Raw genomic sequence first — 27,757 nt, forward strand, 5'->3', positions numbered from 1 at the left:
TCAACTTTTTTTTCATAAAAATTGATAAAAAAAAAAGAAGTATATTATTGTGTATCCTTATAACAGATGACGCTATCATTCAGTAAAATAAAATTGTTGCTAATAATCACATGATTCGGATGATGCTTTGTATTTATTTTTAAGTAGTTAACTCGTAACGTGGAAAAATCAAAATAATTTTAAATACGTTTGATAAATTAAGGTAAGTTTTATTCCCAAAAATAGATTTATCTGGCTTATAAAATTACATCTTTATTAGTAGAATTATTAGTATTACTAAGGGCTGAGGTATAGTTTAACGTGTAGACTTCATAAATTAGAGTAAGACCGACTATGACTATTAAAAGTAAATGGTTAGCTCCTATAAGTTTAACAACAGCTTTACTACTGCTTGTATTAAGTATTAAAATTATATATAGCATTTGTCTTTTTAATATTTCGAGTTTTATATCTTAGTATTACTATTAGTAAACTATACAAATCGCTGTTTAATTATTGCTTAGTTTCCGGTAGTTTATTATTGGTACTAATTAATAAGTTACTTATATTATACATTTTGGCTCTTTATCTTCTGGCATAATTTTAGTCCCAGCGACTAGCAACACAAATACAGTACTGCTATAGATGCCAGCAAAGACAGCAGCAGTAGAATAGTGCTGAAATGTAAGATACAAACTTAAGTAGTATTATATGTTCTTATTTCTAAGGCAGATCGATAACCAGTTACTACAGTAAGCACTTTGTTTTTACTATTACTAATAATAATATTAGTGGTAATCAGTAAATTTAACAATGACAGTAAAAGATTTTCTAACATTTTAATAAAAGAGAATTGTGATTGATCAAGTTTCTTTCAGTATAGTTCTGCCATGTGTTATTTTCAAAGAATGTTATTGTGTGAAAGGACAACTTAAGTACATGCTATATTGAGTGAAACTTCACACAATCACTTGTGTAACTGCTTCTTTCTAATGTATATTACACCAGAAAAAGAGCTAAGACATCTGAAACTTGTTAATCTTCAAAAATTTATATTCTAGGAATTAATAAATTTAATATCATCCTTAAAACTTAAACTCAGTTAACTAAAATGTACCATTTTGTTATCTATACTGGAGAGAGTACAGGTTCAATATTTATGTGTTTTAGTAAATTTTGCAAAAAAGGATTTTTATTAGCTATTAAAGGTATGTTTCAAATGGACTATAAAATAAATGCAGATCATGATCATAATTTCAAAAGCATACACAAAGGACAATGAGCTTGGTAGAAGATTTCATTCTGAGTTATAAGCAAAGGCTTCAGCAGTTTCTCATGATCTTGCTTTAACAGAGAATAACTTAGGAATAATTTTGTTCATGTTTTGAGAACAGACCAGGTGTACTGAGTTTTTTAATACCAGTAAATACAACAGTTTGAAGTTTTGTTATGTAATATGAATGAGGTAAATGGAAATGTGTTTTGTTGTGTTTTTGCAAAAGTGATTTTTATGAGAAAAATGGCCTGATGTCATTTCTCTCATTTGAGTAGTAGAGTAATATGAGAGACTCTTTATTTAAAGGTTATAAAAGTCTAATGATAAATGGAGAATGAAATTTAGTGCTTTTTGTTGTTTAATGAGTAGAACTTCAAACATAATATACAATTCTTGGGCCTTTATATTACATCTGTTGTGTTTGGTTGTATCTCACTGGAGTCTTGGCTAAAATCTTACAAGTGAGTTTGTATCATTTATTTGTTAGTAGCATAATTAGGCTAGTTTTGTAGAGTAGAAATGTAAACACTAGCCCATGTTATCTTGATACAAACATACATAAATTTATTAACATTAAAAACACTGAAATACCAGAAGACTTTAAGATTCTGTCTCATCTTGTTACATATGATATTTGAAATTTAAGTGTATTGTTTTTTGTTATTTTTCTACAATTGTGTGTTTTAGCACATGCTAACACGTGTGTATGTGTATATATATCCATACAGTATTTAGACTACTCTTTTTACAATGTAATTTTTTGCATCATTCTATTGTTTCAGTTCAGTTACTCTTATGGGAAATAAATAATTTTATGAAATTATTGTATTGGTTTACAAACAGTATATTTTAAACATTTTGTGAATTAGTTTTAAAAGTGTTTATTACTTTTCTATATGATAATGTTATTAGATTGAATGTGAAACATATCTTTCACAATGTATATTATAAAAGCAGATATATCTAAACATTTCAATTACTTTTGCTGTAAAAAATAAAGGGGTGGCTACACATAACTTTTCAACTTTTGTACTAACTTCAACCATAATAACTTCTAAAAATCACTTATAACAATTAATTATAGTCTTAACAATGAAGTTATAAAAGCTTTCTGTGATTTCATTGTTATAGGCCATCAGCTGGATACCCTTGTTGCTAGTGGTGTTTTGGGCACATAATCCTAGATAACTGGAAGAAGTTGTACCTGCCTAGGAAAATAAATAAGCAAAATAACTGTTGGATTACTTTAATACATTTATTTACCTTAAATAAATGCATATAAACTTGTATCTTTAACATGTAGCAAATTCTGGTTTTATGTTCCCATGATAATGGCATAGCTTTTATGAATAAATGGCTGGTAGCATATCTGGTCTAGTTCTACTTGTTTTAATTCACTGTAATATAAAGAAACTTTTCTAAACAAACAGACTTGAGAGGGGAATTTATGAAAGAAGATCAGTTCTTAAAAGAGGAATGATGATTTAAGAAATGTTTATGTATAATTTAAGTAAAAAGGTAACAGTTTATTTACATCATAATGTTTGGGCATGGTTTGAAGTATGTATGGCTAGGATACTGAAAAGTGTTTACTTCATAAACCAACTGTGTTGATCAAGTACTTAAGGTTAATGGCCACACTATGGTGAATGGTTCCTCCAGGTTAACATTTGGTGGAACTGAATGAAATTATAAGTATGAAAGGTTGAATGCTTAAGTTTGTGTTGGTTTATATATGTTTAGGATAAAGAAAATTATTTTATTTTGTATTAACCATTCTAATTTTGTAAGCTGTTTTAAATGTAATATTAGGTTTAAGCTGAAAGTTCTTATGGAAATGTTTTCTGTACATATTGCTTGTTAGCAAAAAATATTCAGATCTACTTTGAGAAGTGTCTGTGAGGTGAAAATAGATTGAATGTGGAATTAACATGTTAAAAAAACAATGTAGAAAATCTCAAAGTTATTGTAGTACTAATAAGGGGATTAATATACTAGGTTTATTGTGTAACATAATGGAAAGTCAAGAAATCTGGAAGTGCATGTTTCTTCATTACAGCTTATGACTATAATGTACAGATATGATACAGTTAGCATGTTAGATTCCATTTATTTTACCAAATCTTATCTGAATAAAAAGTTTGAAGTTTTGTCCAAAGAATGTTTTAAGCTTCTCAGTAACGACCACAAAATATAAAATATAATGAATTACTTTGTTTGTCTGAAAATGACATTTCTAACACTGAGTAGGGTGTTATATTTAGAGTTTATCTGATATACTACAGGGATCACTTTTACTGTTGAAATATGCTGTGAATAAAAAACAACACTAGTATAAATATGTTTCCTTCTGAAGTTGGAAGATTTTCGTTATTGTGGTTGCGGGTTGTATACAGCAGGAGGATATCTTTATAAATTTTGTTTTACAAAATGTGTGAAAGTCTGTGTTAAAAATGATCAACTTGTGTATGTTATTTTAGTACAAAAGTTAATTTTAAGAAATTTTAAAATTATCTAATCCATGATTCTCAACTGATGAGAGATGTGCAGGTATGGACCACCGTGAGTCTGTCACTTCCTTAAAATAATAAGTACCGTCTTTACTGTTGTGCCAGATAACAAAGTGGGCCTTAAGGTTGAGATATCCTGAACTAAGTGGAAGAAATATAAATAAAATAAGGAGTCCTAACTGGTGTGTAGAAAACTAGGTAAAGAAAGTTCCTTTCTTAGTTATGCTTTCAAACCAAAAGCCCAGTGTTGAGACAAAAATTATATTTTCAATTTAGAATGAATACAAAATTACAAGTGTTAAACCTTCGAGTATATGCTGATTATATTCTACATTTCCACTGTATTATGATATGGTCTGTAGCCATTTACACTAGCCCAGAACTGATGTTATCTTGATACAAACATACATAAATTTATTAACATTAAAAACTGAAATACCAGAAGACTTAGATTCTGTCTCATGTTGTTACATATGATATTTGAAATTTAAGTGTATTGTTTTCTGTTATTTTTCTACAGTTGTGTGTTTTAGCACATGCTAACACGTGTGTATGTGTATATATATCCATACAGTATTTAGACTACTCTTTTTACAATGTAACTTTTTGCATCATTCTATTGTTTCAGTTCAGTTACTCTTTAAGGCTTGGAAAGAAAAGTTTTCAATATTTTAATAATAATTAATCTCTAGCAGAAGGCTTAGGTATAGTTTTTAATAACATTAATAAACATCTAACTTAAAACTTGTACATCCTGTGATAAAGTTGTACTTGAGCAAGATTTGTTTAGATCTCTGACATGTCTGACTTTATTTTGACAAGTTAAGTTAAAACAGTTTTCTTTGATTAATTAGTTTCATATTTTCAGGAGCAAGAAGACTTGAAGAAACATTCAATTAAAAGTGTTACCTACATGGTACTGAGATTTTCTACCTGGTGAGGTCATTCAAGAGAAAAAACACCTATTTTTCATGACTTATACCCTTAGTGATATTTTCTAACTGATAGAGGAGTAAATATTTAGATTGAACTAAGTAATAGAACATTTTTGATAACATTGTAACTAAATTTTTGCTTTTTCTTGTTCCTGGGCAGAAAGTGTTATTTCCCAATTGCTTATGCCTAAAGTAAATGGAAAAGACCTATTTTCTCTTCAAACTTTGCTTTTGTGACCTGGGAGCGTATAATGAAAACATGATGGAAACTATATATGGGGCTGATATGTGAAAGTGATTTACATTACAGTCTCAAATCTTGAAAAACTACTCGCTTCTAAACATTTTTGTACAACTTTAGTATAAATACATGTAAATCTTAAGTCATATCTTGTTTTATTCAGATCTTACTTAAATGAAAATGTACAAATTTGTCCATTTTTACGTAGAAAATAGGGTAATTTCTAAATTCCATTATCCAGGTCACAAAAGCAAAGTTTGAAGGGAATAATGGCCATTTTCTGTACTTTTACAACATAAGCAATTAAGAAATAATGCATACTATCCAGGAATAAAATTTGTGTTACATAGTGTAATCTATAGAAGTCATAACTGTCAAGTTAAACTAAGATTTTGAAAGAAAAAGCTATTGAGTTTATTTTTAAAGCTATAGTACTAGTACTTAACTATGTACATGTTCAATATTGTGTGAAAAATATGCTAAATCTTGTATGCTTACTACCATTCAAGATCAATGCACACATTGTTCAGGATGGATGAAAACAACTTGTGATTAGTGCTCTGTCTTAGTGATTATTATTAACTTCTGATTGATGTAAGCTACTTTCTTAGATCAAACGTAAAATCAACCCAATAGAGAAAGTAAACATAATATAATGTTTTGAGACAACGTGGGACTATTGGCCCTTCTTGACTGCTCCATCCTCTAAACCAAATTGAAGTAATTTTTTTTTAAATTGTAAAGTTTTCCATTATTGCTTATCAAGCTTTTCCTTAAACTCATTTAAATTTACTGCATCCACAACATTTGAAGGCAATTCATTCTAAAGGCCAACCACCCTCTTAAAAAAAATATAACTGTCTTAGCTGAAGATGACTCCTACCCTGCCAAAATTTATACTTTTGTTTTTTAGTCCTATTGTTTAAATTGTTAAGTATGTAAAAAGATGATGCGTCAACACTATTAATTCACTTTACAGTCTTAAACACCTCAATCAGATCTCCCCTAACTCTTCTTTTGAGTTTATTTAATCTACTTTTCTTATGTTCTTACTTATAAGATTATAATGCATTGTTTCATCAATTGAGTACTCTCACTAATGATGTAATTTGGGGCTTTTAAGACCTTATGTCTAATATTAGTTCAGGAGACTTAAGATAGTCCTAAATACATATATTAAGCTAACAGTGCAAAACAATCTATAATGAATAAAAAGATAAAACAGGTACATTACAATACTGTGAATGCAAGTAACATTAAAGAAACAATGTACTTCACTCACTGTGACTCACAGAATACTCAGAGAAGTTGTTTGCTTCAAGTACTGTTGAAAATTTAATCTTTGTTTAACAACGTAACATTAGTGTGATAATGTTTAAACAATACTCTCACAGTTACCCTAAAAAAAAACTTGTGACCAGTAAAATTAAACAACACTTAATGGTGTAGTATTAGAGGAACTTGCTGTGTGGGATAAATTGCCATGTGTTGTTATTTAGGTGTGGAGTCAAGTGGCAAACATAGCTGATAGTGCAGCCTTAAACTAAAACAAATGTAGAACCACTGTGTAGTTAGTATTAATTAAAGTGTATACATGAAAGTGAAAGGACTGTGATATTCTGTTATAAGCAAGAATATTGTTGAATTTCTGATGAAATTGAATGGATGTTTCATTTAAAATGTGATAGAAAAACCATTGTGAAAAATACAAATGAGTTTATGTTAATACAAGTGAATGTTTTAATGTTGAACAAATTCCACTGTTCTTAAAAAGCTGTGAGCAGTAAGCATTAATATTACTTTCAAATGTAAAGTTTATAACACTTTTAAAAGTTGAAAGTATCCTTTTTATTGAAAACTTTGAACTTGAATGTTTGATTAACAATAGTGACCTTAATCCAAGAAAGTTGCTTTTTTGTTGAAGGGATTTTTTTTCATTTTCCAGAATTAGTTCCAGTGGATAAGTTTATCAGCTGTGTGAAAAACAAACAAACGTGGATAATTAGGTATATAACTATTATAAAAAATATATCAATTTTACTGAATTGTGCAAGGACTTATAGTTTGTTTTTATCATGCTAAGATTTGTTACATGTAAAAATTCATGTTCAATTATATAAATCTACAGTTTTGGAGCTCAATTTTTCTATCATTGCAATTTCTTGTAATTGTTGGAAGACATTTTGAACAAATTGTGTAAATGTGTTGTTGAGTAAAAAAATATGTTGCATGTAATAATTTACCTAATGTAAAACAACAGTGATTTTTATGAGTCACAATGTCAATGAAACATCTCTACTTAACATATTTGATAAACAAAGATTAAGTTGTAGGCAACAGTACTGCTTGCAAATTCTCATTTATTAGTTAAAAAAAAGTCATGTAGTTTTACACTCTAAAAAGGCTTAAAAATTTGTATAGAGCTTGCTCAAAGTATATGTAACCAAATACATGTTGTACCTGCATTGTGTATTACAAACTAGTAGGTAACTTACATGGAATGGTTTACCTACCTATCTATAAGGTATAAGTGTTTATTTCAGCCAGTTTTATCCCTGTATTTATTTTTTTACAGGTATGAATCCTTCAGCAGTATCAGTGCCTGCAGAACAAACTCCACTGTTTGGAAATCAGATGCCTGATAGACCACTTTTTGGAGAAACAACCACTAGTGTGAGTTCTTCCTTTAGGTTTCCAACTTGAGATATTGTTAAGATCAAATTAGTTTGCTGTGAAGTTGTTAATCATTTGTACAGTTCAACTAACTATAGAAAACCCTCTATTAATTAACCCTTTTGCTGTGGGCTCTGTATAATCTACATGAGTTCATCTTTACATTTGTGCATGTTAAGTATTTGACTCTAACTTTTAATATGGTATGTGTATCTTTACAAAATTTTGAAGACTTTTGGTAAAGATTACAAGTGGTTTGTACGTGTAAAATCAGATTTTTTAATGAAATATTTTACTAAAGATTTGTTTGCAAATATAGCCTCTTTCATTATTAGTCTGAGTACAAAATGATTTCTTGTTATTATTTTAAAATTTATTATTCATTCCAAAAATCTCAAAATATTTGCATAATCTCTCAAACCTCCTAAATACATTTCAAACATTTGTTTTCAGTAAAACTACATTTATTTTATTTCTTATACTCTAATTATGTGGGGTCTGTCACTTAACCAACCTCGTAAATATAAAACTAGGAAATAAACGTAAATTATGCTTTTTTTCATGCTAGAATGACTACATATTGTAACACAAAAATAGAATTTTTTAGTGTAAATAGCTTAAGTCTCATAATATACATATATATATAAGCAAACAGTTATTTCTTTTTGCTACAACCTTTGTACTCAGCTGCTACTGGATGTGGGTTGCTAAGCTTTTGAAAATTTTGCACATGGAGTATATCAAACAAAATTTTTTTTATGATTTACATATACAGTTGCATAATCAAAAAATCATAAATTGATATTTTGTCTTAACATTTTTCCACAATACTGTATGTTTATTTCTATTGGGTTTCTTGTCATCATGAAGCATGTGGTGAGTATTAGATAACTATTAGATTTTTAACTTTTACAGCAATAACCATTTAAGATGACTAAAAAAATAAATCTGAGATTTCAATAAAACAGAAGTGGAAAGCATGGTGGTAAACATTAAGTAAAAATATATAAAATAACTTGCTAACAGTGCAAGTCAATGTAGATTTAGAAAGTTTAAGTATTTACACATATGAACAGAAAGGTTTTGTTGGATGATAGTTAAATTAAACTCTGTTCTTTTATTAATTTCTGGTATTTTTTATGTTGGATGATAGTTAAATTAAACTCTGTTCTTTTTTAATTTCTGTTTCTACATTTATACATTTATTTTAATTTTTTTGCAGGGACGTTTATTGAACTTAATAGTTGGAACAATAACATGTATATTTGTTGCTGTAAGTATGTTTTAGTGTTATGTTTATGTTTCTCTCATACAACATGAAAGGAACTATTGTTGTTGTTACTTTTAATTTAAGCCTTTGTTTATACACAACCAGCCAAGGTACCTGCAACATGCTTGATATTTATTTCATTTGATTGATTAAAATTACTTTCACTTTAAAATGAATGATTTTCCAGAAATGTCATGTATTATTAAATTCTTCAAAAGGGAAATATAAGAAAATGAATAAAAGTGTGAAGTGCATTTGTACAGTAACAGGATGCAAACCATGAACCATTGTATTTACATACTGTAGTAGTAAGTGTGGTCAAACCGTGAACCATTGTATTTGCATACTGTAGTGGTAAATGTTTCACACACACACTTATCAGAGTCTAGGATTGAGATACTAAAACAGCACCAAGAGAAAATGAAATCACTGTAAGATGGAGGATATGAGTCAAGTAAAGGGTTGTAGAATCTTTTCAGTACAAATTTCATACTAGTTGGGTCAGAAAGTTGCAAAACTCTCATTAAGGACAAATGGACACTCACATAGGCTACTTTAAACCACAATATAGGAGCATACAGAAAGTCACACAGCCAGATATGAAGCTTGAATTTCACATTTATAGCTTTAGCTTACACTGTATAAACGAAGGCCTTGGTTAAAAGTATGTTAAAATGTCTTTGAGTGATTTTTATTTTTAAATGTTTCTAATTATTTATTAAAGTACATGTACAGTAAAACTTGTCTGAGGCAGAATAGCATGGGACTGAGTAAAATTTCCAACTTAGCAAACATGCATTTCATTAATTGTATATAATTTTTGAGTGGAACATTATAGTTGCTTGGCTCAAGGGAAGTAAGATGTTTGTGAATAAAATTATTATGTTCTATTAGAATAAGAACAAAAACAGACATTCAAAATATACATAAGTACACGAAATCTTAAATTTATTTGATGAAAGTATTCAATTTCATCTGTTTCATTTTTTTTAATGGGCTTTCTCATGTGGTTAAAGAGAACTCCAATTCTACGACCTTTTTATGAAGTTTGTTTTCTCCCTTCATTTTTGCATACAGTTTGATAGTGTTAATATAACTTAACACTTGTGATGAAGTAGGAATTTCTATTTCCTCACTATCTTTTCCATTTTGTTCATCTTCTGAACCTCTCACACTGTTACCATCTTACAATTATAGATTTTTAATCAGTTTCATCAGTTACTGTTAAAATATTCGTGTGAACATTCACGAAACTTTCTGTGTTCGCAGAATCATCTACATCAATCTTCTCAATCAGAGTTTGGACTTCACTAGAATCATCATAACAAACAACTTCTCTACAATATCTGCCATTATCAAAAATAAATCCACAGTTTCAAAAGCACTTTATTATGCATTTGACTGAATGACTTAATAATGCAATACCATCTAACCTGTCAATTTTCATGGTCATTTCAGATGCTCTCTTACAGTCGTTCATGTTTGCAATAATATGCTGAAGCATCAATTTTCTGTATTTCAGTTTTATACACTGTATAATTCCGTTATCTAGTGGTTGTAGAACTGATGTTGTACATGGAGGTAGAAAGACTAAACGAACATTTCAAAGTTGAACTTATGGGTGACGAGTTGCATTATCTCGGAAAAGTAGAATATTCCTATTGTCTTGTCCCATTCTTTTGTTTAATTTGTTCAAAAAATTCCTTGAATATAGCACTTGTCATCCACACTTTATAATTCACTTTCCATTGCACAGGAAGTTGATTCTTTTTTAAATGTGTGAAACAGTGCAGATTTTCACTTTTACCTATTACCCATGGTTTCTCTAGTTTTCCATCAGCAAATGCGACCAAAAGTAGAGTTAATCATTCTTTTGAATAGTGTCCTCCAGAATAATGATGGCAGAAAAAAGAACAGAATATATTTAACCAATACTTACTCTAACAAAATGTCTGATAATTTATTAATATTTAAACAAATTATTAATTAAACAAGAAATTATTAATTAAATAAGAAATTAATATTTAATCAAAAACATTTTTTCCCCTCACTCAGGTTATAATCCAACTTGTTGATAGATGAGGTAGGTGAAAGATAGTTTTCCCTCTGCATTACACAGGTTTTGCCATATAGAGAGCCTTCTGTAAGAGAAATCTTAAGATAATGCTGCATAATTGTGATATTTCTGGCTTATACAGGTTTCCACCTTATGCAGTTTCCAGTTTAGACAGGTTTTACTGTATATAGTTTTAACTTCTGAGAAGAAGTCTTCTTAATTTTGCATGGTTCTAGATGAAATTAAATATCTAATTGCAACTACAAAACATATTAACAGTATTTGATATTTTAGATACGGATTTTTTGTATTTTCACAAGTAGACTTGAAAAACTAACACTGACCTTGTATTCCAAAGGTAACAACTACCCATATAGGAAAATTGCACCTCTGCAGCCATATCTTATTAATAGGAAGAAAACACATTTCTTGTGTTTCACAGAACAATAAATTCTTTAAAACTATTTGTGTAAGAGAGAATACCACAGGTTTCATGTTTAGTTTTGTTTATGGTTATGAAAATAAGTAAATAAAACCTCATGACATGTCCAGTAAATGATAGCCAGGGCAAGAGGGCTAAAAGTTTTAGATGATTTGTTATTTTATGAAATATAGTATTTTTACGTATTTTAGTAATATAATAAGATATGGCAGCAGGTCCTACAACCTATACCATATATCTTCAAAATTCTGAAATACCTCTAGTGAGCTCATCATGAGGTTTATTACACTTTATTATTTTTCTGAAGTAATTTATGTTCTGCTACATTTTTGTAGAATATCCACTACTTATTCTTTTCTATTATCATTAACTCTTCTAACCAATGCTCCCTCTAATTTTACTCCATACTGGGTAGCTTACTATACTGGGTAGCCTACAAACTCCTAGAGCACTAATTTTCTGTCCAGCACTTTTTATGAGCAACTGTTAATGATTATACTGCTGGATCATGTTCTGGAGTGTTATTGGTTAAATTGTAGGCTTATTTCTTCTGCATGCAATTGATTAAGATGTGATAAGCCTACTGTCTTCAATGTGTGGCATTGCTGTTCACATGGACATCTTGGAGGGAATGTTGCTCCTGAGGCATATTTTGTAACATTTATAGAAAGTATTGTGATTCAAATGATTGATTTTTGTTGTCTCTGGTAAGACTAGGAGGTAAATTGTTTTAAAAAATTACATTTCTTTTTGTATGCATGTATCTTAAAATTCTTCCTAATTTTCCTTCATGTTTGACTGGTTCACACCATAGTGTCATGGCAACAAATCCAACCATTACTCTACACCTTATTTGTTGTTCTTTTTTTCTCTCTCTATCTATCTTTTTTTTTTTTTTTACAAAATGTTTGCTGACCACGTGTTTGGAGTATTTCTGACCACTTCTTTGGAGTAATATGTGCTATCAAGATATTGGAACTCTGATTTTTGTGTTAAAAGCTTCCTTTATCTTTTTTTTTTTCAGGTCACATTGATATGTGCTTGTGCGACACAGAGTCCCCTCAAAGGAGTGAATATTTATTTCAGTATTTGCATTTGTTTTGTATGTATTTCACACATAATTTTGGTAAGTATTTGTTTATTCATAGAATCTCTTGCTTGTCAGTTGCTTTCTACTATGTTATTGTCCTGAGACAGTGATGTTGTAATAAATGTCATGGTTTTCATATACATTTTCAAATACAAAGATAAGAATGTAAGTTATTAAAAAACAATTGAAAACAATATTTTGTGGCTACAAATTGTTACATTTTGTTATAAAAATTAGGGTTGGTATTTTTAAGATTCTCTGGTTTTTTTTTATGAAACACTTCATGTAATTTATTTTTACTGCCATTATTGATCAATCTTGCCACCTAATTTTACTGCAAAAGGATTATTCATTCATATCATCTGTTGTAGTAAGGTGCAATGTTGATCTTTAAGTATATTAACTATGAAAATATATAAATATTTAAGTGTAAAATGAATGAAAAAAACCATAATCTGTAGTTTATAATTTGTTACATAGTGGAATTTTAATAGAACTAAGTATTTAAACAATTACATCTTGCAATTATAACAATTTTATTTTAAAAGTTTTCTATTAATACCAGTTTCACACATTATCTGGTGCTTTTTTTGTACTGCAATGATTTTATCTAGCAGCTATAGGATTGAAGCAATATAGAAATCATTCCATATCACTTTTTTTAACCTAATACTTGAGGATTTAAAAGTGTATACATTAAAACTGAAAGTAAAAGAGAAAGTAGTGATTCCATCTCTAACTTACAACACACTGCCAAGTGATAAATTAAATCTTAAACCAATTGAGAAAAGTAAGATTGCCAGCTACAAATGAATATTTCATTATCAATGTAAATATATGAACACAACAGTTTCAATTGCATAATGTTTTTGAAGGGTTTATTCCAGTTGATTACTGGCTTCCTGAAGTTCATACAAGTTGTATATTCTTTTAGCATCAGACAACTAATTTTATAACTAATATTATTCAACTTTGCCTTTGTGTAAAGAATGATAGAAGCTAAGACAATTTTTTGTAATTAAAATGTATTCTATGTAGAACTTCCAGAATGTTTTTAAAATGTTAACACACTTGGTAGTTTATTTGTTAGACTATTTTTGACACGGACAGTTTGTTATTTATTCTAGCCTTATTAATCCAAAATGAGTAGAGCTTCCCTGTAGAATAATTGTGTAATTCTTTGAAAACATTTAAAATAGCTTCATTATAAGAAATTACAAAGAATAAATTTACTTAGAAAGATATAATAGCTTTCATTTAAATAACATGTATGTTAAACTGAAATAATGAGAACATTTTAAACAAGTCAAATAAAACAAAACCAACTTTAAGTTTCATCAGTGTTGGTTGTAGTTCAAATTTATCTTTCTTACTGATTTTACAAGAACTTAAATACAGAAAAAGAGTACTTGTATATGTTGCAAAGAAGTTTTACAGTACTGATACCACAGCAGCAATGTTTATGAATTATGTTTGGCAAATAGCCATGGAGACGATTTTCTGTTCGCCTGCTATGGTTACAAAAATCCCTCATAATGAGACTACTGCATACACCTTACAAAAAATCTGCTAGTATTTTGCCAGTGCTACTGTATAGATTGCTTTAATATGGCTTATGAAAACTGAGTGAAATATTTTTGGCTTTAATACTCTTATAGTATTTACTTGCTAAACCTGGGTCATGTGGAAGTTTTTGTGTTTTAAGTGTTGCATACATATATATATATAACATATAACATATATATGTTGTTAGAACTTGAAACAAAGTATTTTTTTCTTCCACAGATTTTTTGGTATAGACAAGGAGACGTGGATCCCAAGTTTCGATACTTGATTTATTTTAATGCTATATCCATTTTTTTGCTCTGTGTCTGTGGAAATATTTATTTCTTCAGAAACTTATAATATAAAAACTAAACTTAGAAGTTTTTCTAGGTTTGATCCAAAACCTGCTATCGACATTAGGATGAAACACACACAAGTGAGAGGGACCAGAACGGAGTACTTGCTGCATTGTCAGTAGAACTTTTGATTCTACTTTATTACTTTATCAGTGGTATCACATGTATAGCTTTAATTATATATAATCAATCTAATTCTGTATCTATTTTGTGAATGCCAATAACACAACAAACATGAGAATTTAATGGGTTAAAAGTTTAGTGCAGAACGTCACCAGTGATCATTCTCGTGCATAAAGAAATTAAACAGTAGATTTAGAAATGCTAAATGTTAAACAAATTTTGAATGGATAATAAGTGATAATATGCATATTTACATCATGAGGTGTAGAATATTTATGGCAAATATGCTACAGAAAGACCCTTTATATTAAAAGAAACAAAAAATAGAATAACTTAATTCACATGAACTAAAACTATGAATAACCCTTGGCCAGCAAGAATTGAAAAACTTTTATAGAATTTTGTATTCTTGAATAAATGTTACAACAATGTTAGTAGAAGGTGTAATACTTGGTGCACTTATTATTATTGTTTTTTAAATATTAACAGTATTTTGTGAATTGATAAAATAATTTCAATATCTGTTTGTACAACCTAGATGCTTATTATTTTCAGATTTTACTTATCTTCTAATATTTTTGATAAAATATCTATTGAACTGTAAATTTATATTGAGTGTTCATATAAAGTTATTTTTGGATTAATAAGTAAATCAAAAGTCTATGAAACGATTAATTACAAAAATCATATTTAATATATTTCAAGAAAGTTAGATACAGTACTGATGTTTTTTTCTATATGTTTTGTATTGAAAAAAGTTAACTTCAACTGTTTGTACAGAATAATTAAAAGAGGCTATACTTCTAAGTCTGTGAAATCTGTAATGCTTGTATAAAAATATAAAAAATTAACTATCTTCAAAACAACTCAATACATCTAATATGTGCTTTCTAGGCTTAACGTTTTAGAGATTAAGAGTTTGTCTAATATTTGGTTTGAATAAATATTTCTCTTGTTTACATCTTAGGTTTATTGTCTTATTGTTCTATATAGTCATAGATATTGTTGAAAGGACTCCATGTTATTTGAAAAGAACTTTCACTAGGAATTTATGAAGTATTTAGTTGAATTAAATGTAGATTAAGTTTTGAGAATTTACCTACAAGTTAATATGTTATTAATTAACTCTGTATAAATTGAAAAATTCTTTTTATCAGTGTTTTGTAAATCACAGTGTAAAAGATGGTAAGTTTTTGTGGTTCTTTTTCACCTGAATTTCAAATCAAAAGTGTTTTGTATTTAAGGCAATAATAATTCTAATAAACTCAACATGGTAACTAGTGTTTTTTACTTTGTTATACTTCAATAGTCTCATTGTTCAGCATATGTATGTATGTAAAGCATACCTGAAATTCATTTGCAAAAGAAATGTATGGCTGTTAGATCTCAACTTCACTGAAGAATACTATATTTAGATATCAAGGTTAAAGTGTACCACATGTATTTTCTTGTTTTGCTAAGATCATGTGTTAGTGTTTTATCCACCATTCGATGTTTTCATGTTGTATTAATCACGATTATCTGTTTTTATGAAACAGTGAATTGTAACACTTTGAAGTGTTTATGGCCATAAATATAAACACAATAGTGTTATTTAAATTATGCCATTAAATAGTTTATCCTTTAGGAAAAATAAAAGAAATTTGTTGTAAATGCATAGAAAATGTTTTAAAATGAAAGTTATTATACAGATTTTTCCCTTTAAATATGTAATGTATAAATTAAAATATTTAACTGGAATATCATGACTGTTGTCAAGACATCTTTAGATGTTGTGGTTCCATATTAAGTCCTGGTGGTGTTCTGCTCATTTTTCTTTGTGTCCACTACCAGAGCTGTAAGCTTCATTTTTGCATTTTTTTATCTCTTTGTTATTCTGTGTTTTTTCCAACATATTGATCATGAGTAATCATATAAAAGAAATGTTTACAAATGCTTTTTGTACTTTTCTTCTGACAAAAGAAAAGTTATTGGCTGGTATAAAATAGCAATCTGTTTATTTGTTGAATGCAGTTTTTTTAAGTCGATTAATATTTTCCTTCCAAACAAAATTAACATACTGCATAATATTAAAGTTTCTAAATTTCCTTAAGGCATATTGAGAAAGTATATGAAGTTAAGATGAAATTAATATTTATGCATTTGTTAGTGTTAATTTTTCACCCCTTGTTTGTGTATTGTCTCTCATGAATCTTCATGTGTGAGATGCGACAAACTAGGAAGTTAAGTAACTACTTTGAAACCTATGTTGTTGTTTTTTATTTCTAGAGTTCTGAAGCAAAACATTAAGTGTGTATGTTATTATAAAGGAAAATCATGCAAATGGTAAAGTGTTGTTAAAATATAAGTACTGGTGAGTTTTGCCTAAAAAAATAGTTATGTCATAATGATAATGAGGTATTATAAGCTTAAGCGATTGGTCTTCAACTTTAGACGTGATAGCATAACCATATAATTAGTACATCACAATTGTTTGAAAGATCTTTCATCAAGGTGGCCTTTTTTATACATTTTGATGTCTCACAAGATTGTATAGTTTGGTTAAGAAAGGTTTGTGTGTGATAATTATATGGAAAGTCTTGTTTGAAGTGAGTACTTCCAAGTTTAACTATTGAATGCATTTTAAGTATATTAAATAAAGTATTAATCATAATGTTTTGCTCGATATAAACTGATGTGTATAAAAAAAAAAAAAGGAAACATTGGAGGAATGTGAAGCTGGGGGTGGAAAGAGTTGAATTCAAGTTTTACAAAATAGAAAATATTGTGCTTCAAGGGAAATCCCAAGTGTACATCCCTTGAATTTAACACTGACTTTAGTACAACCACTATGGAAAAAATGTTTTATTGAATGTATGTGAAAAAGTTTTATTTTTGGTCTTTGTAACTTTTTAACAGATTAACTTCTGTATTCTAAAGATTGCTGGTATGGGTATTAAAACTTTAGTTAAAGTAAATTACAGAACATTGTTTTAACCTTCCTAGGTAATCTTCAGTTTAACAAAGAGAGTTTGCAGCCCTGATCGATGCTGACCACAAGTTTTAGAGTTGCAAAATCTCTGTTAGCTTGAGGTTGACCTAAAACAGTCGAAACATTGCTCTGTACTTTATTTTAATTAAAGTTTTAATACCCATACCAACTGTCTTTAGAATACATATTTACTTCAAGTGGGGTTCTCATTACCATGAGATTAAAATATGAATTCATTTTATATAGATATTGTTTGTTTTTCACTCCAAAGAAGTTTTAGCTCTTTTTCTTTTGAAAATAATATAGCATGCCAACAGTAAAGAAATTAATAAATAAAAAGTTTATTTTATTAATTGTAAGTGCTTAAGTGACTCCTTCTGGTCAGTGTACGTTTTTCATTGTTAACCAGTGCTCTTACTTGTGATTTTAAACTGTCTTCAATCAAAAATATGTTTTCTTTTGTTTTATTAATTCAGGTGGCAGTTTTGTTTTTATATTAATTAAATGAACGTTTATCAACTTGTTTTTTTTAGTAAAACTTATATTTATTTCTTGGGTAACTCAGCAGTAAGTTTGAGGGCTTGGATGCTAAATATTTAGGTTCAGTGCCCATAGTGGGCACAGTGTAGGTAGCTTATTGTGGAAGTTTGTGCATAAACGTAAAGAAACAAAAGAATTGTCTTATGCAAGTTTTTATTTATTTGTTAATTAGTTTTAAAATTAAATATAAACACTTACTGATTATCACTGTAAAATAAGAGAATGTGACATTACCAGTTAAAGTGAATTTGATATTTTAATTTTATTCATATGGTGATTTTCTTGAGATAGTGTGAACCTCAATGTATGTAAAATAAAGTCAACTTGTGTTAAGAAAGTGCAATTCTCAACCAAGTATGTCATTGAGCATCATCACGTGCACTTATAAATACATGCAGGTTATTCCTTAATTAACTTGCCATAAATTGAAATGTGTAGTCTACATACTATTAATATATTGTATTGTTCACTTATACAAAAATTATGGTTTGAACCAAGTCAGCTATTTACGTAAGTGAAACTATGTAATTAAATACATTTTCATCCTAGAGGTGGAGCTGCTAGATACTATATAAACTATTTCATAAGTAACATAGTTCTAATTTATCCATACACAGAAATGTACCATCTATCAGTAGACATGTTGATTATTTCTAAAGAAGTTTCAAAAGCATTAGTAGTTAATAAAACATTTCATATTTACTTCTCTGTTGTTGTAATATGCTTCATAAATAAGTATAGCATAAATTTTTAATTGAAGTTATATCTCTAAGATAAGCTTAAATATCAAAAGTACAAATTACTTTTCATGTGAAAAAAAATTCAAATTGTTCAAAAAATATCTTTGATAGGTAAGGCTATTTGATTTATAAATGAAAAGGTTTTCTTTGATGAATTATATTTTTATAATGCCATCTGCATTTATAGTGTTTGTCCTTTGTTATTATTCCTTTGTTTTTTGTAAACTTTATATTTTGAATTATGGCATATATTTCAAGCAAAGCAGTTACAAATATGGCTTAATTTTTACTTGGGAATTATGTCAATTTTTATTTTACCAAAACATGAAATTTGGTATGATTTATTTAAACTAATGATTTTCTTGTTTATTAATAGTAAAATAAATAACATATTTACATTTTGTACATGCTCTTGAGAAAATATTTTTTACTTCTCAACTCTTAGCTGTATATGCATGTGTGTAGGTTGTCATTGAATTAAAATGTGTAACTTTTCATAACATATATCCCTGTGGAAGATGTTTAATTATATGTTTAAAATGTAACATATTCTGTTGGATATTTGAGTATCAAATGCTTAAAGGTTAAAAACTTATAATGAATCTGTCACTGTGATACTTTTTGTTTCATGACTGTTCAGTAAATTTCTTTATTGATGTTCTGTGATCTTCAGATTAACATTTTAAAAATTGGTATCAAGCTTTTGTCAACATTATGTGAAAATTTCTATATTTTACTCATTTAAGATAGTTGATTTAAAATTTCTTGTAACAAAATGAGAAATATATAAAAGGTTAATTAATATTGCCTGTTTTTCTGTTTCCCTGTAGAATTATTTAAAAGTCTACTTTGTATTGGTAAATAAGCAGAGCACTTAAAAAATATATCCAAAAGTGAACTGTTATAAAAACTAGTTATACCTTAAATGTTTCTTGGGATACAGAATTTTATTTTTCAGAGGCATGGAATCCAACTACAGTATGTGATATTTTACAAATTCCATGACAACTTAGACATGACTTTTTTGTTATATAAAATACATACTAATAAATGAGCAGCAGAAAACTACATTTAACATGAAAAATTGAACAATAAATAGATTTTGCAGTATATTATATGTTAATGGGTGTTTGTGGATTATTTAATTACTCTTAGTATATTTGTGTAAAAACGTTTTGATTCTTTTCTTTCCAAGCAAAGATGTGATAAATGTTTGATACAATTCTATGGCCAAATGGTTAGGAAATTTGACTCAGTTTGTGGATTACAGGTTCAAATCCTCATTTCCCCCCCCCTTAACATACTCACCCTTTCAGGGGGACTTTGTAATGTGATGGTCAATTCCACTGTTCATTGGTAAAAAAAAAAAAAAAAAAGTGGTCCAAGAGTTGGTGGAGGGTGGTGTTGACTAGTTACATTCTCTTTAGTCTTTCACTGATAAATATAAATGGCTAACACATATACCCCTCATTTTTCTTTGAACAAAATTCAAATCAAATGTAATAATATAAATTGTTTATGGATATCATAGTCATTTTTTGGTAGTTACGCCTTTTAATTTTTCATTTCTTGCACTTAGTGTTATAAGGTTAATGAGTTCAGATAATTACAAAATTGAAGAAAAACAAAGGCAATAGTACCTTTCACAAATGCTTCACATATTAACTACCATGACGTTGCCAGTAAGTGCATCATCAGGTACAACCATGTTCATTTGTGAAACGTACTGTAACCCTTGTTTTTATAATTATGAAGTACCAACATTTGAAGTATCAACTGTATAATTCAGTTAACGTTATATTGTACCATAATTTCTAGATGTCTTTAACAAAATAGATTAGTTTCATGGTTAGATAGTATGTTAGATCATTAACTTCGAAGAAAATATAACCAAATAACAGTTTATAATATGAATGTAATGAACTGGAAATAGAGTTATTAATCTTTACACTATTGACAACATTTCTAAATATATTTTTCGTGTGTGGAGTGTGGTTGTATTTTGATTTTTTGGTTATTATTTTTATACTTGTACAGCTTTTACACCTTTATATGGTTTCTCAACATGCAAGATTAATTTTTTTTTGTGAATATAGCTCAGCTAAGAAAAAGAAATTTATGTGAAGGAACAGATGTGTGATACTGATGTGAAAATGAAGATCCTTCTTTCTTTGTTTTTTTACGTTAAACTATTTGGCCCTGTATTGCCAGACGGTTAAGGCCATTCAGCCGTGGGGGCATTATAATATCACAGTCAATCCCGCTATTTGTTGTTAAAACAATATTTAATGTAAATCCAAAACTCATTACTAAACAGTAAACAATAGATTTACACATAATGTCTGACACCACCCGCATACTGGCTGTTCTCGTACGTAGTTGAGGATGTAACGCCTATCATCTACTTAGCCAATGAAAAACACTACTCCATTAACCAATTCTGCACAGTAAAAAATTGCAGATGTATCCTGTTGGGCAAAGTAGGCATTATCTACTAAAAATGCAAAGAAACGGGTAGCTACAATGAAAACAATTCAACAAATTTCTTGACAACACGTTTATGCATGTATTATGACTAAATGAAAAATTTTGAAAATTCTAGTATTAATGAAAAAAGGTGAAAAGGAAGCACATAGTATGTCTGGATATGAGAACCTTCGTTTGATTTTAACAGCAACATGCCACATGGATGATATAACTGTTTCATAAAATATTAGAGACGAAAAGGAACTTTTTAGCCCTTCCACCTCCCAATTATAGCCACTCCTTACTACCAGAGTTTTCGTCCAATCTTTTCTTGATCCCTGTTAATTTCAAAGGATACAAATCTCCCTGTGAGTCTGCAGCATTTTTGATACAGTTAGCCATCCCAAACATCCTAGTGTCATCACCAAACTTCAAAACCTTGTTCGTCATTCCAGAATCAGTATCATTAATATAAATCATAACTACTAGAGAATGCACACCACTTGCAACTGTGATCCAGTTAGGTCCAACTCCATTTATTACTGCTCTCTTCTTTCTATTATCCAGCCAATTTTCTATCCAAATTAATAACAGCCCCCCACATTTGGAGAGTTTATTTTTCTAACAAGCCTTTGGTGAGAAACCTTATTAAATGCTTTATGAAAATCAAGGTAAACCAAATCCACAGTATTTTTTCATCACGTGCGGTAAAAATTTTCAAAGAATGTCGAAATATTTATTAAACAAGATTTTCCTTTAGTGAAACCATGCTGGCACACTGACACTATATAAAACTGTTTTAAGTGCCTCTGCAATGCATCTTTAATCATACTTCAAAATCTTTCCAACTACTGACATAAAACTAGTTGATCTGTAATTTCCTTTAAATATTGGACTAACATTAGCCAACTTTCAACCTTCTAATACTCTTGCTAATACTCTAATACCACTCAATAACCTATAAAAATATTAGAGAGCGGTTTACTAATAAAATCTAAGTTCATTTAAAACTAGGATAAAAGTTATCTGGTCCAAGGGACTTATCTGTTTTTAGGTTTCTCAAATTTTCTCTTACAATTCATTTCCTTCCGTACGTTAAGATCTCTGGTTGAGGAATAATAATACCTGTATCCTCCTTCGTAAAAAACTGAAGAAAGCATGCAATTTAATAAGTTTATAGGTGAGGCATGGCCATGTGGTTAAGGCTCTCGATTCGTAATCTGAGGGTTTGGTGTTCGAATCCCAGTCATGACTGTATGTTAACAATGTGTATGGAGTTAATAGTATTCTCTGTTATACGAGGGCTGTTCAAAAAATACGCGGACTGTTTGAATTGTGCGGCTCCAGTTGGTTCCAGGGGAATCCACTTGGTGTCGCTAGGTTTGCACAGATCAGCTGATTACGACGCCATTTCCCGATTGCAGATATCTTCATTTGTGTATTACCTACGCGGTTTTAGGTGAAGTGCGATTTTTTTCGTTTGGCGGATTTCAGAATGAATGGCCCGAAGGAGCAACGACTTGCTGTGAAATTTTGTGTTAAACTTGGAAAATCTGCGACTGAAACTTTTGCTATGCTTAACATGGCTTACGGTGATGTTGCTATGAAGCGTACGGCATGTTTCAAGTGGCATGAACGTTTTAAGGATGGTCGACAGTCCATTGAAGATGATGAGCGTCCTTCCACGTCAACTGACGACCCACACGTCGACAAAATCAACACCCTGGTGCGAGCAAATCGACGTCTGACTGTCGGGGAGCTTGCTGAAGAGTGTGGGATATCGGATCTTGTTACGAGATTTTGACCAAAAAATGGAAGATGCGCCGCGTTGCTGCGAAATTCGGCCCTCAGAACTCGTGAGTTTTTGGCCAAACACTCGATCACTGTTCTTTCCCACCCCCCCCCCTACTCACCTGACCTTGCTCCTTGCGATCTTTTCTTGTTCCCCAAACTCAAAACACCCTTGAAAGGAAGAAGATTTGAGACGATTCCCGAGATTAAGGCAAATGCGATGAAGGAGCTGGAGGACATTACAAAAGAAGCGTACCAGGACTGTTTCAACAAGTGGAAACACCGTTGGGATACGTGTTGGGGAGGAGAGTACTTTGAAGGGGTCCCAGACCTGTAACTTCTAAATAAAGTACATTTTGTTTTATGACGTCAGTCCGCGTATTTTTTGAACAGACCTCGTAATACGATAATTACACAAAGTTAAGGATCAAGATTCTTCTACTCGGTTTAAGATTATAATTATATTTACAGACTCAGTGCAATAACCTGGTATAATACATTTCATTGCACAAATATATTGAGGACTTAAAAAATAGGCCTGATATGACCGGGTGGTTAGGGCGCTTAGCTCGTTCTGAATCCCCATCACATCAAACATGCTGGCCCTTTCAGTCGTGGGGCCGTTATAATGTAACAGCCAATTCCACTATTCGTTGGTAAAAAAGCAGCCCAAGAGATGGCGGGGGATGGTGATAACTAGCTGCTTTCCTTCTTGCCCTCGGCTACTAAATTAGGGGCGACTAGAGCAGATATCCCTCGTGTAGCTTTGCGCGAAATTCGAAAACAAAGAAACTATAGTCACCAAACAATTTTCTATTACTGTCTCTTGGAGTCTTGTGATATCTTACTTTTATATACTCGACAGTTGACAATGTTCGAAGATATGCTAGTGTTCCGTAAAACATATATTGTTGATTCTTACTCTCGAGAATTTTCTCTACATTTAGAGAACAAGCGGGACTTTAACCAACCCGGTCATTCCATTAACGATGTTGCTCTCATTGCATTGAAACAGGATTCAAAACGAAAACAGGTAGAGAAATAAACATGTTGGATTACTAATCCAAACACTGTTAAACCTCCCGGAAGTAATCTAGATCCTGGAATCAATAATCTCCGTTCATTGATTTCATTTCTGTCAGGAAAACGATCCGAACATGGCCAGGTGGTTAAGTCGCTCGACTCGTAATCCGAGGGTCGCTGGTTCGAACCCCGTCACACTAAACATGCTCGCCTTTTCAGCCGTAGGGACGTTATAATGTTACTGTCAATCCCAGTATTCGTTTTTAAAAGAGTAGTCCAAGAGTTGGTGGTGGATGATGATGATGATTCGCTGTCTTCCCTCTAGTCTTGCACTGCTAAATTAGGGACGGCTAGCGCAGATAGCCCTCGAGAAGCTTTGCGCGAAATTCAAAACAAACCAAACCTGTCAGGAAAATTTTTTTATTATTTGCTTTTTTTTGTAATATAAAAGCTGAATTTCCTTAAACTTACCATTTATTTAAGGTAATTTTCAACTTCATTATAATAACATTTTTAATCAGTCTCCAGGTTTCGCCTTTATTTTGCTTAAACACTTAAATACAGTTTGAAACGTGTATATATTTAACCATTTTAAAAGTAAAATATCCCCATCACCTTTTCACATACAATCTCGCTATTGGCTGCATTGTACCAGAAATGAAACATTTACAACAGTACATTAGAGAAACAGACATTTCCTGGAAAACCAGACGTCCTTCACGATGTCACTGAACTCCCTTATATATATATATATCATTCATTCCATTTCACCACCATTACCAATTTGCTCTTGAAAAAGATCCTCCTTTTGAAAGCGCTCTGGTTGTTTTTTTGTTATTGTTGTTTTGTTTTGTTTTCATTTCCATCAAGACTTCTTGAATTTGCGTTTTCTCATGGGTTTTTTCGAACATCATGAAGTTACTCTAACTAGTCTCTACAAGTTCCCTACCAAAGTAAACTTTCAATTTCTTTGAAGTCAGTACTTCTCTGGTTTGGTTTGTTATGAATTTTGCGCAAAGCTACTCAAGGGCTATCTGCGCTAGCCGTCCCTAATTTAGCAATGTAAGACTAGAGGGAAAGCAGTTAGTCATCACCATCCACCGCCAACTCTTAGACTACTATTTTATCAACGAATAGTGGGATTCACCGTCACATTATAACACCACCACGGCTGAAAGGGGGAGCATGTTTGGTGTGACGGGGATTCGAACCCGCGACCCTTAGATTGCAAGTCGAACGCTTTAACCAACCTGGCCATGCCGGGCCTCACACTGTGTATGAGGTAATATGTAAATGTTACATCTGGAGAGGGGAAAAAAAAGCACTTACTTTGGCTTTGAACCATTTTCTATAAATGTAACGGCTGTTGCAGATATACGAAATTTATATTTTCATGAAATCAGTTTACTTCGAAATACCACAATAGTATATCCACGACTTCAAAATGTAGAATTCATTTTTGTAGCAACGGTTCGAGAGCCATGGGTCTTTTAAATTACACGTTAGCCACTACACCATGCACAAACACAAATTTATTTCTTGCCAGATCACCAAGTTTTATGACAAGATGTTTAGTTTTAACTCTAAGATTATTCGCCTCGTGCAGTATGTCCATTGTTGATGTACCAGCAATTTCTGATAAGATTAATATGTTGTCTATGTTTCTTTTGTAAAAATGTTTTAGTTTCGTATATTACTTCTGCTCTCTAAGATACAGTAGTGTCGTCCTTGTTAATGAAGTGCTACCAATTTCCAATGCTTCCTCGATAAAGAGTTAATTACGGTCAAAATATTTCTTACAAAATATCCCTCTGTGTGTATATATATATATATATATGACATACCCCACCGTCAAATTAGATTTTAAATGTCTAATTGATGGCCTATACCTCTTGGATTTGTTTGTTTGTTTTTAATTTCTCTAGGGATCTTTGCGCTAGCCGTTCCTTGTATAATAGTTTAAGACTAGAGGGAAGATAGTTAGTGATCACCACTCACCGCAAACTCTTGGACTACTCTTTTACCAACGAATAGTAGGATTGACAATCAGATTATAACCCTACCATAGCTGAAAGGGCGAGCATGTTTGGTGCGACCGGGATTCGAATCCACGATCCTCAGATTATGAGTCGAACGTCTTAACCAACCTGGCCATGCCGGGTCATATACTTTTTGGAACTTACGAATATGAATAAATGTATGTATATATATATATATATAAAGTAGAAATTTCCATGTTCTTTTTGTCCTCATGAACAAACGTTGTTATTACAGTTGATACATGAACTTAAAAAAATCCTACATCATCATGCACACATAGAACGAAGCCAAATTAGATGTATTTACTGAAGTGACTTTGTAGATCGAATCAAAAATGAAAGAAAGACGAACATTTCGAGAATTTATACATTAAACGAAAGAGTAGAAAATATATGATATTGTGCTACACCACACAGAAATGTCAAAACTGTTGTTTAGCCTATGTACCAAAAACTGGTGTTAAATTCATTTAGGTTTCATTGTTTTCCCACCTTCTTTTAATTTTCTATTTCAAGTGTCGTACCAGAAGTGTTTAAAATAGAATGAAATATATTTGGTTTCATATTCCAAAATGTACAAATTAAGAATAATGTGGTGGACATATGTGCATTCTAAACTATATTTGCCCCCACCCCAGTGGCTCAGAGGTATGTCTGCGGACTTACAACGCAAAAAAAACGGGTTTCGATACCCGTGGTGAGCAGAGCACAGATAGCCCATTTGTATAGCTTTGTGCTTAACTCAAAACAACAACAATAAACTATATTTATCACAAATATTAAACATAATATTTTTTATAAGCGAGGCATCAGAAAATAATAGGTCAAACATTTGTTATAAAGGACAAATAGTTTGTAGATGTATTCCACTCTTCTCCAATGTTCTTCTTAGTTTGTTTAGGCCCGGCATGGCCACGTAGGTAGGGCACTCGATTTGTAATCTGAGGGTCGCGAGTTCGAATCTCTATCATACCAAACATGCTCGCTCTTTCAGCCATGGGGTTTTATAATGTTGTGGTCGATCCTACTATTCGTTGGTAAAAGAGTAGCCCAAGAGTTTGTGGTGCGTGCTGACGACTAGCTGCCTTCCCACTAGTCTTACACTGCAAAATTAGGGACGGTTAGCGCAGATAGCTCTCGTGAAACTTTGCACAAAGCAATAGTTTGTTCATTCCGGACCCAAAATCAAAGACATTTCAGCACAGCGGTATGTAAGTGGACTCATTACTAAAACCGGGTTTAGGTAACCGTGGTGGGCAGAGCACAGATAGCCCATTGTGTAACGTTATGCAGAATTCCAAGTAATCAATAAATCAATCAACTTTTTTTTGCCTTACATAAGTCACTTCCTAAACAGCTTTTCAATAATAATTAATTTTTGATTTAAACGAGAAGCCTCTTGGGCAGTGATTTGTTGGAAACAAATGATAAATGCTATTTTTTGTAAAATCTCATTTTGAATCGAAAACAGACAATTAAGAGGAATGTGGAAAAATAAACTCATCTGGAATATATGGATTTTCGTCACAAATTTTAGGCCTTTTGTTTTGAATGCTTCGTTAACTTTCGAGTCTTAATCAGGGCCTGGCATGGCCTAGCGCGTTAAGGCATGCGCTTCGTAATCTGAGGGTCGCGGGTTCGCGCCCGAGTCGCGCCAAACATGCTCTCCCTACCAGCCGTGGGGCGTTATA

At 30.9% G+C, this 27,757-nt stretch overlaps 1 protein-coding gene across 6 annotated transcripts; it reads left to right on the top strand.

Annotated features, from left to right (window-relative positions):
* The first annotated feature begins 49 nt into the window (after positions 1-49).
* LOC143236746 (transmembrane protein 243-like) lies at positions 50-19,862 on the top strand. 6 transcript variants are annotated; one of them, XM_076475228.1, is made up of 8 exons: positions 76-202; positions 587-663; positions 4,634-4,701; positions 6,887-6,947; positions 7,517-7,614; positions 8,837-8,887; positions 12,407-12,508; positions 14,258-19,862. In XM_076475228.1, exons 5-8 carry the CDS (start codon positions 7,519-7,521, stop codon positions 14,375-14,377), a joined length of 369 nt encoding a protein of 122 aa, XP_076331343.1. In that variant the 5' UTR covers positions 76-202; positions 587-663; positions 4,634-4,701; positions 6,887-6,947; positions 7,517-7,518; the 3' UTR covers positions 14,378-19,862. The 6 variants fall into 6 exon arrangements, with proteins under 6 accessions (XP_076331345.1, XP_076331347.1, XP_076331341.1 ...); XM_076475229.1 differs by lacking the exon at positions 587-663 and adding an exon at positions 2,387-3,963; XM_076475227.1 differs by lacking the exon at positions 587-663 and adding an exon at positions 3,871-3,963 and having other exon boundaries at positions 85-202.
* Positions 19,863-27,757: the final 7,895 nt, after the last annotated feature.

Source organism: Tachypleus tridentatus, chromosome 13 (assembly GCF_004210375.1).
Source record: "Tachypleus tridentatus isolate NWPU-2018 chromosome 13, ASM421037v1, whole genome shotgun sequence".
NCBI lineage: Eukaryota > Metazoa > Arthropoda > Merostomata > Xiphosura > Limulidae > Tachypleus > Tachypleus tridentatus.

Coding starts and splice junctions, on each gene's coding strand:
- LOC143236746 (XM_076475230.1), top strand. CDS start 7,519: ATGAATCCTTCAGCAGTATCAGTGCCTGCAGAACAAACTCCACTGTTT. Junction 7,615..8,836: donor TTGGAGAAACAACCACTAGT/GTGAGTTCTTCC, acceptor ATTTTTTTGCAG/GGACGTTTATTGAACTTAAT. Junction 12,509..14,257: donor GTATTTCACACATAATTTTG/GTAAGTATTTGT, acceptor TTTCTTCCACAG/ATTTTTTGGTATAGACAAGG.